Raw genomic sequence first — 14,899 nt, forward strand, 5'->3', positions numbered from 1 at the left:
TTTCAGGCTGTTACTACCATATCCCTATGCTAGTGGACAACAGTCGTAAAGGGTCTGAAAGGTTCCTTCCTGTCTCCCCCTGTCCAGGTGGACGTGACATGGTTCTATATGAACTGTCTGGCTGATACGTGCGGCTGTAGTCGCGGTGGGGACTGTGAGTGTTTCTGTACCAGCGTGGCAGCCTACGCCCACCGATGCTGTCACCAGGGTGTCACCGTGGACTGGCGATCCCCGTCGATCTGCCGTAAGTCTGCGGCTATGAGCGGGCAATGAGTGGCCAACGGGCAGGCGCCGGGCACACTACCCATTCAATGGGTGGTATGGGAGTGTGTGGGACCATCTGAAATGGCACTCTGTTTTCAGGCAAATGCCCCTTGAACAAGGCAGTTAACCCACTGTTCCTAGGCCGTCATTGAAAATAAGAATTTGTTCTTAACTGACTTGACTAGTTAAATAAAGGTCAATAAAATATGTAATTAACTGCAGTTTATAATTTAATTCCACTAACGACTCTTTCTGTTTGTCTTTTCAGCCTACGATTGTGAATACTACAATAAAGGTACACATCATCTTATCTCAAACTCTTCCTATTTGTCAAAAAAAAAAAATCTAATTTCTCCAAGAATCAAATCAATGACTGAACCTCGGAAGTTTATTGTGCATTGCCTTTAGAATTTGCTACAAACATTTCATCATGATCAATGTGTAAGGCACTTCATTGTTAAACCACATGGGGGCAGAGTGTCTGCACAGTTCTGGGGCCCCATTGTCGATGTAAGCCATACAGCGAAGGATTCCTCATAACAGTGTTCCTCTCCTCTGTCTTGTAGTTCTGGGTAAAGGCCCCTACAGGCTGGTGACCTACAGGGAGAGGGACACGGTGCTGGCAGCCAACAGGTCCAGTGGGACAGTGTTCCCTAAGAAAGGAGACCCTGCTGCGGCTGGCTTCCTGTCCCTCTTCATGATGACCCCTGGGCTCAGCAGAGCGCGTCCGCATGGTGAGCAGCGCAGAGGAAACAGAGTCACTGCCAGGCCTCATCACACCAGTCTAATACAATGGCCATTTCCATGTCCGTCCTCATCACACCAGTCTAATGCAATGGCCATTTCCATGTCCGTCCTCATCACACCAGTCTAATGCAATGGCCATTTCCATGTCCGTCCTCGTCACACCAGTCTAATGCAATGGCCATTTCCATGTCCGTCCTCATCACACCAGTCTAATGCAATGGCCATTTCCATGTCCGTCCTCATCACACCAGTCTAATGCAATGGCCATTTCCATGTCCGTCCTCATCACACCAGTCTAATGCAATGGCCATTTCCATGTCTGTCCTCGTCACACCAGTCTAATGTAATGGTCATTTCCATGTCAGTCCTCGTCACACCAGTCTAATGCAATGGCCATTTCCATGTCAGTCCTCATCACACCAGTCTAATGCAATGGCCATTTCTATGTCTGTCCTCATTTTACTACTTCCTCCTCCATAAATAACACTTTCTAACACTCTGCATTCCTAGGCTTCCTCCTACCCCAACGTCCAGTCATTAAAAAGTATTTCAGTCCCTGTCCTCTGGTCTAATGAAGTCCGTCCTCATGTCCGTCCTCATCACACCAGTCTAATACAATGGCCATTTCCATGTCTGTCCTCATCACACCAGTCTAATGTAATGGTCATTTCCATGTCTGTCCTCATCACACCAGTCTAATGTAATGGTCATTTCCATGTCTGTCCTCATCACACCAGTCTAATGTAATGGTCATTTCCATGTCTGTCCTCATCACACCAGTCTAATGTAATGGTCATTTCCATGTCTGTCCTCATCACACCAGTCTAATGCAATGGCCATTTCCATGTCTGTCCTCATCACACCAGTCTAATGCAATGGCCATTTCCATGTCCGTCCTCATCACACCAGTCTAATGCAATGGCCATTTCCATGTCAGTCCTCATCACACCAGTCTAATGCAATGGTCATTTCCATGTCTGTCCTCATCACACCAGTCTAATGCAATGGCCATTTCCATGTCTGTCCTCATCACACCAGTCTAATGCAATGGCCATTTCCATGTCCGTCCTCATCACACCAGTCTAATGCAATGGCCATTTCCATGTCAGTCCTCATCACACCAGTCTAATGCAATGGTCATTTCCATGTCAGTCCTCATCACACCAGTCTAATGCAATGGCCATTTCCATGTCTGTCCTCATTTTACTACTTCCTCCTCCATAAATAACACTTTCTAACACTCTGCATTCCTAGGCTTCCTCCTACCCCAACGTCCAGTCATTAAAAAGTATTTCAGTCCCTGTACTCTGGTCTAATGAAGTCTTCCAGTCCCTGTCCCTATCCAGTCCCTATCCAGTCCCTATCCTCTTGTCTAATTAAGTCTTCCAGTCCCTATCCAGTCCCTGTCCTCTGGTCTAATGAAATCTTCCAGTCCCTGTCCCTATCCAGTCCCTATCCAGTCCCTATCCTCTCGTCTAATTAAGTCTTCCAGTCCCTATCCACTGTTCTAATGAAGTCTTCCAGTCCCTATCCAGTCCCTATCCTCTCGTCTAATTAAGTCTTCCAGTCCCTATCCAGTCCCTATCCTCTGGTCTAATGAAGTCTTCCAGTCCCTATCCAGTCCCTATCCTCTGGTCTAATGATGTCTTCCAGTCCCTATCCACTGGTCTATTGAAGTCTTCCAGTCCCTATCCAGTCTCTATCCTCTGGTCTAATGAAGTCTTCCAGTCTCTATCCTCTGCTCTAATGAAGTCTTCCAGTCTCTATCCTCTGGTCTAATGAAGTCTTCCAGTCCCTATCCACTGGTCTATTGAAGTCTTCCAGTCCCTATCCACTGGTCTAATGAAGTCTTCCAGTCCCTATCCAGTCCCTATCCACTGGTCTAATGAAGTCTTCCAGTCCCTATCCACTGGTCTAATGAAGTCTTCCAGTCTCTATCCACTGGTCTATTGAAGTCTTCCAGTCTCTATCCACTGGTCTAATGAAGTCTTCCAGTCCCTGTCCACTGGTCTAATGAAGTCTTCCAGTCCCTGTCCACTGGTCTAATGAAGTCTTCCAGTCTCTATCCACTGGTCTATTGAAGTCTTCCAGTCCCTGTCCACTAGTCTAATTAAGTCTTCCAGTCCCTATCCACTGGTATAATGAAGTCTTCCAGTCCTTATCCACTGGTCTAATGAAGTCTTCCAGTCCCTGTCCACTGGTCTAATGAAGTCTTCCAGTCCCTGTCCACTGGTCTAATGAAGTCTTCCAGTCCCTATCCACTGGTCTATTGAAGTCTTCCAGTCCTTATCCACTGGTCTAATGAAGTCTTCCAGTCCCTATCCAGTCCCTATCCACTGGTCTAATGAAGTCTTCCAGTCCCTATCCACAGGTCTAATGAAATCTTCCAGTCCCTATCCAGTCCCTATCCACTGGTCTAATGAAGTCTTCCAGTCCCTGTCCTCTGGTCTAATGAAGTCTTCCAGTCCCTATCCACTGGTCTAATGAAGTCTTCCAGTCCCTATCCACTGGTCTATTGAAGTCTTCCAGTCCCTGTCCACTGGTCTAATGAAGTCTTCCAGTCTCTATCCACTGGTCTATTGAAGTCTTCCAGTCCTTATCCACTGGTATAATGAAGTCTTCCAGTCCCTATCCACTGGTCTAATGAAGTCTTCCAGTCCCTATCCAGTCCCTATCCACTGGTCTAATGAAGTCTTCCAGTCCCTGTCCTCTGGTCTAATGAAGTCTTCCAGTCCCTATCCACTGGTCTAATGAAGTCTTCCAGTCCCTTTCCACTGGTCTATTGAAGTCTTCCAGTCCCTGTCCACTGGTCTAATGAAGTCTTCCAGTCTCTATCCACTGGTCTATTGAAGTCTTCCAGTCCCTGTCCACTGGTCTAATGAAGTCTTCCAGTCCCTGTCCACTGGTCTAATGAAGTCTTCCAGTCCCTATCCAGTCCCTATCCACTGGTCTAATGAAGTCTTCCAGTCCCTATCCAGTCCCTATCCACTGGTCTAATGAAGTCTTCCAGTCTCTATCCACTGGTCTATTGAAGTCTTCCAGTCCTTATCCACTGGTATAATGAAGTCTTCCAGTCCCTATCCACTGGTCTAATGAAGTCTTCCAGTCTCTATCCTCTGGTCTAATGAAGTCTTCCAGTCTCTATCCTCTGGTCTAATGAAGTCTTCCAGTCCCTATCCAGTCCCTATCCACTGTTCTAATGAAGTCTTCCAGTCTCTATCCACTGGTCTATTGAAGTCTTCCAGTCCTTATCCACTGGCATAATGAAGTCTTCCAGTCCCTATCCACTGGTCTAATGAAGTCTTCCAGTCTCTATCCTCTGGTCTAATGAAGTCTTCCAGTCTCTATCCTCTGGTCTAATGAAGTCTTCTAGTCCCTATCCAGTCCCTATCCACTGGTCTAATGAAGTCTTCTAGTCCCTATCCAGTCCCTATCCTCTGGTCTAATGAAGTCTTCCAGTCCCTATCCACTGGTCTAATGAAGTCTTCCAGTCCCTATCCACTGGTCTATTGAAGTCTTCCAGTCCCTATCCACTGGTCTAATGAAGTCTTCCAGTCCCTATCCAGTCCCTATCCACTGGTCTAATGAAGTCTTCCAGTCCCTTTCCACTGGTCTAATGAAGTCTTCCAGTCTCTATCCACTGGTCTATTGAAGTCTTCCAGTCTCTATCCACTGGTCTATTGAAGTCTTCCAGTCTCTATCCACTGGTCTAATGAAGTCTTCCAGTCTCTATCCTCTGCTCTAATGAAGTCTTCCAGTCTCTATCCTCTGGTCTAATGAAGTCTTCCAGTCCCTATCCACTGGTCTATTGAAGTCTTCCAGTCCCTATCCACTGGTCTAATGAAGTCTTCCAGTCCCTATCCAGTCCCTATCCACTGGTCTAATGAAGTCTTCCAGTCCCTATCCACTGGTCTAATGAAGTCTTCCAGTCTCTATCCACTGGTCTATTGAAGTCTTCCAATCTCTATCCACTGGTCTATTGAAGTCTTCCAGTCTCTATCCACTGGTCTATTGAAGTCTTCCAGTCTCTATCCACTGGTCTATTGAAGTCTTCCAGTCTCTTTCCTCTGGTCTAATGAAGTCTTCCAGTCTCTATCCACTGGTCTAATGAAGTCTTCCAGTCCCTGTCCACTGGTCTAATGAAGTCTTCCAGTCCCTGTCCACTGGTCTAATGAAGTCTTCCAGTCTCTATCCACTGGTCTATTGAAGTCTTCCAGTCCCTGTCCACTAGTCTAATTAAGTCTTCCAGTCCCTATCCACTGGTATAATGAAGTCTTCCAGTCCTTATCCACTGGTCTAATGAAGTCTTCCAGTCCCTGTCCACTGGTCTAATGAAGTCTTCCAGTCCCTGTCCACTGGTCTAATGAAGTCTTCCAGTCCCTATCCACTGGTCTATTGAAGTCTTCCAGTCCTTATCCACTGGTCTAATGAAGTCTTCCAGTCCCTATCCAGTCCCTATCCACTGGTCTAATGAAGTCTTCCAGTCCCTATCCACAGGTCTAATGAAATCTTCCAGTCCCTATCCAGTCCCTATCCACTGGTCTAATGAAGTCTTCCAGTCCCTGTCCTCTGGTCTAATGAAGTCTTCCAGTCCCTATCCACTGGTCTAATGAAGTCTTCCAGTCCCTATCCACTGGTCTATTGAAGTCTTCCAGTCCCTGTCCACTGGTCTAATGAAGTCTTCCAGTCTCTATCCACTGGTCTATTGAAGTCTTCCAGTCCTTATCCACTGGTATAATGAAGTCTTCCAGTCCCTATCCACTGGTCTAATGAAGTCTTCCAGTCCCTATCCAGTCCCTATCCACTGGTCTAATGAAGTCTTCCAGTCCCTGTCCTCTGGTCTAATGAAGTCTTCCAGTCCCTATCCACTGGTCTAATGAAGTCTTCCAGTCCCTTTCCACTGGTCTATTGAAGTCTTCCAGTCCCTGTCCACTGGTCTAATGAAGTCTTCCAGTCTCTATCCACTGGTCTATTGAAGTCTTCCAGTCCCTGTCCACTGGTCTAATGAAGTCTTCCAGTCCCTGTCCACTGGTCTAATGAAGTCTTCCAGTCCCTATCCAGTCCCTATCCACTGGTCTAATGAAGTCTTCCAGTCCCTATCCAGTCCCTATCCACTGGTCTAATGAAGTCTTCCAGTCTCTATCCACTGGTCTATTGAAGTCTTCCAGTCCTTATCCACTGGTATAATGAAGTCTTCCAGTCCCTATCCACTGGTCTAATGAAGTCTTCCAGTCTCTATCCTCTGGTCTAATGAAGTCTTCCAGTCTCTATCCTCTGGTCTAATGAAGTCTTCCAGTCCCTATCCAGTCCCTATCCACTGTTCTAATGAAGTCTTCCAGTCTCTATCCACTGGTCTATTGAAGTCTTCCAGTCCTTATCCACTGGTATAATGAAGTCTTCCAGTCCCTATCCACTGGTCTAATGAAGTCTTCCAGTCTCTATCCTCTGGTCTAATGAAGTCTTCCAGTCTCTATCCTCTGGTCTAATGAAGTCTTCTAGTCCCTATCCAGTCCCTATCCACTGGTCTAATGAAGTCTTCTAGTCCCTATCCAGTCCCTATCCTCTGGTCTAATGAAGTCTTCCAGTCCCTATCCACTGGTCTAATGAAGTCTTCCAGTCCCTATCCACTGGTCTATTGAAGTCTTCCAGTCCCTATCCACTGGTCTAATGAAGTCTTCCAGTCCCTATCCAGTCCCTATCCACTGGTCTAATGAAGTCTTCCAGTCCCTTTCCACTGGTCTAATGAAGTCTTCCAGTCTCTATCCACTGGTCTATTGAAGTCTTCCAGTCTCTATCAACTGGTCTATTGAAGTCTTCCAGTCTCTATCCACTGGTCTAATGAAGTCTTCCAGTCTCTATCCTCTGCTCTAATGAAGTCTTCCAGTCTCTATCCTCTGGTCTAATGAAGTCTTCCAGTCCCTATCCACTGGTCTATTGAAGTCTTCCAGTCCCTATCCACTGGTCTAATGAAGTCTTCCAGTCCCTATCCAGTCCCTATCCACTGGTCTAATGAAGTCTTCCAGTCCCTATCCACTGGTCTAATGAAGTCTTCCAGTCTCTATCCACTGGTCTATTGAAGTCTTCCAGTCTCTATCCACTGGTCTATTGAAGTCTTCCAGTCTCTATCCACTGGTCTATTGAAGTCTTCCAGTCTCTATCCACTGGTCTATTGAAGTCTTCCAGTCTCTTTCCTCTGGTCTAATGAAGTCTTCCAGTCTCTTTCCACTGGTCTAATGAAGTCTTCCAGTCCCTGTCCACTGGTCTAATGAAGTCTTCCAGTCCCTGTCCACTGGTCTAATGAAGTCTTCCAGTCTCTATCCACTGGTCTATTGAAGTCTTCCAGTCCCTGTCCACTAGTCTAATTAAGTCTTCCAGTCCCTATCCACTGGTATAATGAAGTCTTCCAGTCCTTATCCACTGGTCTAATGAAGTCTTCCAGTCCCTGTCCACTGGTCTAATGAAGTCTTCCAGTCCCTGTCCACTGGTCTAATGAAGTCTTCCAGTCCCTATCCACTGGTCTATTGAAGTCTTCCAGTCCTTATCCACTGGTCTAATGAAGTCTTCCAGTCCCTATCCAGTCCCTATCCACTGGTCTAATGAAGTCTTCCAGTCCCTATCCACTGGTCTAATGAAATCTTCCAGTCCCTATCCAGTCCCTATCCACTGATCTAATGAAGTCTTCCAGTCCCTGTCCTCTGGTCTAATGAAGTCTTCCAGTCCCTATCCACTGGTCTAATGAAGTCTTCCAGTCCCTATCCACTGGTCTATTGAAGTCTTCCAGTCCCTGTCCACTGGTCTAATGAAGTCTTCCAGTCTCTATCCACTGGTCTATTGAAGTCTTCCAGTCCTTATCCACTGGTATAATGAAGTCTTCCAGTCCCTATCCACTGGTCTAATGAAGTCTTCCAGTCCCTATCCAGTCCCTATCCACTGGTCTAATGAAGTCTTCCAGTCCCTGTCCTCTGGTCTAATGAAGTCTTCCAGTCCCTATCCACTGGTCTAATGAAGTCTTCCAGTCCCTTTCCACTGGTCTATTGAAGTCTTCCAGTCCCTGTCCACTGGTCTAATGAAGTCTTCCAGTCTCTATCCACTGGTCTATTGAAGTCTTCCAGTCCCTGTCCACTGGTCTAATGAAGTCTTCCAGTCCCTGTCCACTGGTCTAATGAAGTCTTCCAGTCCCTATCCAGTCCCTATCCACTGGTCTAATGAAGTCTTCCAGTCCCTATCCAGTCCCTATCCACTGGTCTAATGAAGTCTTCCAGTCTCTATCCACTGGTCTATTGAAGTCTTCCAGTCCTTATCCACTGGTATAATGAAGTCTTCCAGTCCCTATCCACTGGTCTAATGAAGTCTTCCAGTCTCTATCCTCTGGTCTAATGAAGTCTTCCAGTCTCTATCCTCTGGTCTAATGAAGTCTTCCAGTCCCTATCCAGTCCCTATCCACTGTTCTAATGAAGTCTTCCAGTCTCTATCCACTGGTCTATTGAAGTCTTCCAGTCCTTATCCACTGGTATAATGAAGTCTTCCAGTCCCTATCCACTGGTCTAATGAAGTCTTCCAGTCTCTATCCTCTGGTCTAATGAAGTCTTCCAGTCTCTATCCTCTGGTCTAATGAAGTCTTCTAGTCCCTATCCAGTCCCTATCCACTGGTCTAATGAAGTCTTCTAGTCCCTATCCAGTCCCTATCCTCTGGTCTAATGAAGTCTTCCAGTCCCTATCCACTGGTCTAATGAAGTCTTCCAGTCCCTATCCACTGGTCTATTGAAGTCTTCCAGTCCCTATCCACTGGTCTAATGAAGTCTTCCAGTCCCTATCCAGTCCCTATCCACTGGTCTAATGAAGTCTTCCAGTCCCTTTCCACTGGTCTAATGAAGTCTTCCAGTCTCTATCCACTGGTCTATTGAAGTCTTCCAGTCTCTATCCACTGGTCTATTGAAGTCTTCCAGTCTCTATCCACTGGTCTATTGAAGTCTTCCATTCTCTTTCCTCTGGTCTAATGAAGTCTTCCAGTCTCTATCCACTGGTCTAATGAAGTCTTCCAGTCCCTGTCCACTGGTCTAATGAAGTCTTCCAGTCCCTGTCCACTGGTCTAATGAAGTCTTCCAGTCTCTATCCACTGGTCTATTGAAGTCTTCCAGTCCCTGTCCACTAGTCTAATTAAGTCTTCCAGTCCCTATCCACTGGCATAATGAAGTCTTCCAGTCCTTATCCACTGGTCTAATGAAGTCTTCCAGTCCCTGTCCACTGGTCTAATGAAGTCTTCCAGTCCCTGTCCACTGGTCTAATGAAGTCTTCCAGTCCCTATCCACTGGTCTATTGAAGTCTTCCAGTCCTTATCCACTGGTCTAATGAAGTCTTCCAGTCCCTATCGAGTCCCTATCCACTGGTCTAATGAAGTCTTCCAGTCCCTATCCACTGGTCTAATGAAGTCTTCCAGTCCCTATCCAGTCCCTATCCACTGGTCTAATGAAGTCTTCCAGTCCCTGTCCTCTGGTCTAATGAAGTCTTCCAGTCCCTATCCACTGGTCTAATGAAGTCTTCCAGTCCCTATCCACTGGTCTATTGAAGTCTTCCAGTCCCTGTCCACTGGTCTAATGAAGTCTTCCAGTCTCTATCCACTGGTCTATTGAAGTCTTCCAGTCCTTATCCACTGGTATAATGAAGTCTTCCAGTCCCTATCCACTGGTCTAATGAAGTCTTCCAGTCCCTATCCAGTCCCTATCCACTGGTCTAATGAAGTCTTCCAGTCCCTGTCCTCTGGTCTAATGAAGTCTTCCAGTCCCTATCCACTGGTCTAATGAAGTCTTCCAGTCCCTTTCCACTGGTCTATTGAAGTCTTCCAGTCCCTGTCCACTGGTCTAATGAAGTCTTCCAGTCTCTATCCACTGGTCTATTGAAGTCTTCCAGTCCCTGTCCACTGGTCTAATGAAGTCTTCCAGTCCCTGTCCACTGGTCTAATGAAGTCTTCCAGTCCCTATCCAGTCCCTATCCACTGGTCTAATGAAGTCTTCCAGTCCCTATCCAGTCCCTATCCACTGGTCTAATGAAGTCTTCCAGTCTCTATCCACTGGTCTATTGAAGTCTTCCAGTCCTTATCCACTGGTATAATGAAGTCTTCCAGTCCCTATCCACTGGTCTAATGAAGTCTTCCAGTCTCTATCCTCTGGTCTAATGAAGTCTTCCAGTCTCTATCCTCTGGTCTAATGAAGTCTTCCAGTCCCTATCCAGTCCCTATCCACTGTTCTAATGAAGTCTTCCAGTCTCTATCCACTGGTCTATTGAAGTCTTCCAGTCCTTATCCACTGGTATAATGAAGTCTTCCAGTCCCTATCCACTGGTCTAATGAAGTCTTCCAGTCTCTATCCTCTGGTCTAATGAAGTCTTCCAGTCTCTATCCTCTGGTCTAATGAAGTCTTCTAGTCCCTATCCAGTCCCTATCCACTGGTCTAATGAAGTCTTCTAGTCCCTATCCAGTCCCTATCCTCTGGTCTAATGAAGTCTTCCAGTCCCTATCCACTGGTCTAATGAAGTCTTCCAGTCCCTATCCACTGGTCTATTGAAGTCTTCCAGTCCCTATCCACTGGTCTAATGAAGTCTTCCAGTCCCTATCCAGTCCCTATCCACTGGTCTAATGAAGTCTTCCAGTCCCTATCCACTGGTCTAATGAAGTCTTCCAGTCCCTATCCACTGGTCTAATGAAGTCTTCCAGTCCCTATCCAGTCCCTATCCACTGGTCTAATGAAGCCTTCCAGTCCCTTTCCACTGGTCTAATGAAGTCTTCCAGTCCCTATCCACTGGTATAATGAAGTCTTCCAGTCCCTATCCTCTGGTCTAATGAAGTCTTCCAGTCCCTATCCACTGGTCTATTGAAGTCTTCCAGTCCCTATCCACTGGTCTAATGAAGTCTTCCAGTCCCTATCCCGTCCCTGGACTGTGTTTGGACTGTGTTTGGAGTGAGCCTCTTTTCCCAGTGAAAACACTGATTGTAGAGATGCCCTCATGTTGAGTCTGGGAGGAAGACAGACTGGGGTTCAGCTTCCCAAATCCAAATACAGCATCCTGAGTCTCAGTCACCAATCAGGCTGTACTAATGGCTAGTCAGGCTGTAGTGATGGCTAGTTAGGCTGATGGATATTCAGGCTGTAGTGATGGCTAGTCAGGCTGTAGTGATGGCTAGTCAGGCTGTAGTTATGGCTAGTCAGGCTGTAGTTATTGCTAGTCAGGCTGTGGTTATGGCTAGTCAGGCTGCCAGGAGGAGTTATCAGCTAGACTGCAGCTAGAAGTATTAGCTAGCCTAGACTGTTTTAGCTAGGCTAGACTGTTTTAGCTAGCCTAGAGTGTTTTATCTAGCCTAGTGTTCTACATTTATCTGAGCACTAAGGTGCTAGCCTGACCTGGGTCACATACGGTACCCAGGCGTAAAGAGCTCAAATAGTTATTTAAAAACTTTTATTTAACCAGAAAAGACCCTTGATGTTGAGGTTCCTATATTGGTGATCAACTTTTCCTCTAGACACGTCCCTGGTGTCGTTCGAGGCGTCCGATCGGCCCAACTACTTCCTGGCTGTGGACAGCAGCGGCCATCTCACGCTGACCAAGTGGGAGGAGAGTGAAGCATTCTGGGACGCGGCTACCTTCACGCTGCACCGTGACACCTGGATCCAGGGTTATGATTCTCTGGAGGCTTTGGCCAGACCGGGATTCTTCCTCCACTACATGCTGTCCTGGATTCACCTCATGAAGTACAAACACACCGACGGATTCCGCAAGGCCACGCTCTTCAAACTGACAGGTACGTGGGATGGACTGGAGGTCTGGGAAAGTTTACATGGGAAGGGAAAGGAAGAGCTATGTAAATGAAAAGTTAAAGGTTTTCTTGTCGAATGAGATTCCATTTATACCATCTATTTTGATTTTATATATATTTTTTAAATTAAAACTGCCACTTGTGACCATTTAATGCTCTTCTTATGGTCTTCTAGCTTTTGGTCAAACTCCTCGAGCTTTTGCCATGTTATGCTCGTCCCCTCCGATGCAACCCAATACTTACTGTATGTATCAGAGATGGTTGACAGCTGAGGTTCAGAGACAAAGACGTTGTAGTTTAGGCTACTAACCCCCTGGTCTAACCTCCTGCTGCAGCCCCTCCACCCTGCCAACCCCCACAACCCCCTAACCATGGCCCCACCAGCGTGCGTACTCGGTTTGTAAAAACACCCGTTTAGTCCGTTAATGGGGCTCTTTGTGAGGGCAGTCGTGTTTTGCATAGCACTGTAATGGCAAGCCCTCTGCAGCTGTCGCCCGGCACACTCCCACCTCGCAGCAGAACGACAGATTTTGTCAGTGGCGAGTGGCGAATGGCTGATGTGTGCCTTTAATCACAGACATGTTGAGATATGGAGGGATGGAAGGGCGGTGTGCTAGGTCAGCGTCAGACCAGGGCCCCCCAGACCAGGCCCCCCCAGATCAGGGTCCCCCAGACCAGGGCCCCCCAGACCAGGCCCCCCCAGACCAGGCCCCCCCAGACCAGGCCCCCCCAGACCAGGCCCCCCCAGGCCCACGGCTGTTCCATAACAAAACCTGACCAGCCCTTCCAGTATACGGCTTCCAGAGAAGGAGCTTTGCCCTGGCTAATGCCCAGTGGTCGGAGTCTTCGACTGGGGGGAAGGGAGAACAGAGAGGGGGTGGTCAGACACTAGGCAGGGGTGGTTTTTATTTGATCCAAGAAACAACTTCACCATTTGGAGAGTATTTCTGTTCATAATCTAGTAAAGTGATTTGTGAATCATAGTTCAGGTCCAAATGTATGTTAGAGTTAGTGAGGTCTAGAGAGTCCTGCTCTCTTTCTGTCTCCACGGTTTGCTGCTCCTGATGCAGGCTGGGTAATTACTGGGGCTAAAAATATGTCAGCCATTTGTTTTAGGAGCATAGCAGAGTCCACACAGGCTGGCAGAAACAGATAGGGTTACTCTCTGACAGCAGTGGATGCCGGACATAGTTGACCAGGAGAGGTCCAGAGAGGTTAGTCAGAGTCCAGACGATAGTCGACCAGGAGATCAGGAGAGGTCCAGAGAGGTTAGGCAGAGTCCAGACGATAGTTGACCAGGAGACCAGGAGAGGTCCAGAGAGGTTAGGCAGAGTCCAGACGATAGTCGACCAGGAGAGGTCCAGAGAGGTTAGGCAGAGTCCACACGATAGTCGACCAGGAGAGGTCCAGAGAGGTTAGGCAGAGTCCAGACGATAGTCGACTAGGAGAGGTCCAGAGAGGTTAGGCAGAGTCCAGACGATAGTCGACCAGGAGACCAGGAGAGGTCCAGAGAGGTTAAGCAGAGTCCAGACGATAGTCGACCAGGAGAGGTCCAGAGAGGTTAGGCATAGTCCACACGATAGTCAACCAGGAGAGGTCCAGAGGGGTTAAGCAGAGTCCAGACGATAGTCGACCAGGAGACCAGGAGAGGTCCAGAGAGGTTAAGCAGAGTCCAGACGATAGTCGACCAGGAGAGGTCCAGAGGGGTTAGGCAGAGTCCAGACGATAGTCAACCAGGAGACCAGGAGAGGTCCAGAGAGGTTAGGCAGAGTCCAGACGATAGTCGACCAGGAGACCAGGAGAGGCCCAGAGAGGTTAGGCAGAGTCCAGACGATAGTCGACCAGGAGACCAGGAGAGGTCCAGAGAGGTTAGGCAGAGTCCAGACGATAGTCGACCAAGAGAGATCCAGAGAGGTTAGGCAGAGTCCAGACGATAGTCGACCAGGAGAGGTCCAGAGAGGTTAGGCATAGTCCAGACGATAGTCGACCAGGAGAGGTCCAGAGAGGTTAGGCAGAGTCCAGACGATAGTCGACCGGGAGAGATCCAGAGGGCTTAGGCAGAGTCCAGACGATAGTCGACCAGCAGAGGTCCAGAGAGGTTAGGCAGAGTCCAGACGATAGTCGACCAGGAGAGGTCCAGAGAAGTTAGGCAGAGTCCAGACGATAGTCGACCAGGAGAGATCCAGAGGGCTTAGGCAGAGTCCAGACGATAGTCGACCAGGAGAGGTCCAGAGGGCTTAGGCAGAGTCCAGACGATAGTCGACCAGGAGAGGTCCAGAGAGGTTAGGCAGAGTCCAGACGATAGTCAACCAGGAGAGGTCCAGAGAAGTTAGGCAGAGTCCAGACGATAGTCGACCAGGAGAGGTCCAGAGAGGTTAGGCAGAGTCCAGACGATAGTCGACCAGGAGAGGTCCAGAGAGGTTAGGCAGAGTCCAGACGATAGTCGACCAGGAGAGGTCCAGAGAAGTTAGGCAGAGTCCAGACGATAGTCGACCAGGAGAGGTCCAGAGAGGTTAGGCAGAGTCCAGACGATAGTCGACCAGGAGAGGTCCAGAGAGGTTAGGCAGAGTCCAGACGATAGTCGACCAGGAGAGGTCCAGAGAGGTTAGGCAGAGTCCAGACGATAGTCGACCAGGAGAGGTCCAGAGAGGTTAGGCAGAGTCCAGACGATAGTCGACCAGGAGAGGTCCAGAGAGGTTAGGCAGAGTCCAGACGATAGTCGACTAGGAGAGGTCCAGAGAGGTTAGGCAGAGTCCAGACGATAGTCGACCAGGAGAGGTCCAGAGGGCTTAGGCAGAGTCCAGACGATAGTCGACCAGGAGAGGTCCAGAGGGCTTAGGCAGAGTCCAGACGATAGTCGACCAGGAGAAGTCCAGAGGGCTTAGGCAGAGTCCAGACGATAGTCGACCAGGAGAGGTCCAGAGAGGTTAGGCATAGTCCAGACGATAGTCGACCAGGAGAGGTCCAGAGAAGTTAGGCATAGTCCAGACGATAGTCGATCTAGAACTCAACTCACTTCATTTATTTATCTATTTTTTAAATGTACCTCTTTACTAGGAGACTCTGTAATATAGATTGAAA

The 14,899-nt window shown here is 48.0% G+C and overlaps 1 protein-coding gene across 1 annotated transcript in view; it reads left to right on the top strand.

The window, feature by feature from the left end:
* The window catches only part of LOC139384623 (otogelin-like), a 135,203-nt gene that overhangs the window by 80,606 nt on the left and 39,698 nt on the right, over positions 1 to 14,899 (top strand). Inside the window, exons 28-31 of the mRNA XM_071129441.1 lie at positions 88 to 244; positions 533 to 559; positions 831 to 998; positions 11,525 to 11,803. Of these exons, the coding sequence (XP_070985542.1) occupies positions 88 to 244; positions 533 to 559; positions 831 to 998; positions 11,525 to 11,803 (631 nt within the window). The remainder of the gene's footprint in view (positions 1 to 87; positions 245 to 532; positions 560 to 830; positions 999 to 11,524; positions 11,804 to 14,899) is intronic.

The sequence above is a fragment of the Oncorhynchus clarkii genome, chromosome 26, assembly GCF_045791955.1.
Source record: "Oncorhynchus clarkii lewisi isolate Uvic-CL-2024 chromosome 26, UVic_Ocla_1.0, whole genome shotgun sequence".
Classification (NCBI taxonomy): domain Eukaryota; kingdom Metazoa; phylum Chordata; class Actinopteri; order Salmoniformes; family Salmonidae; genus Oncorhynchus; species Oncorhynchus clarkii.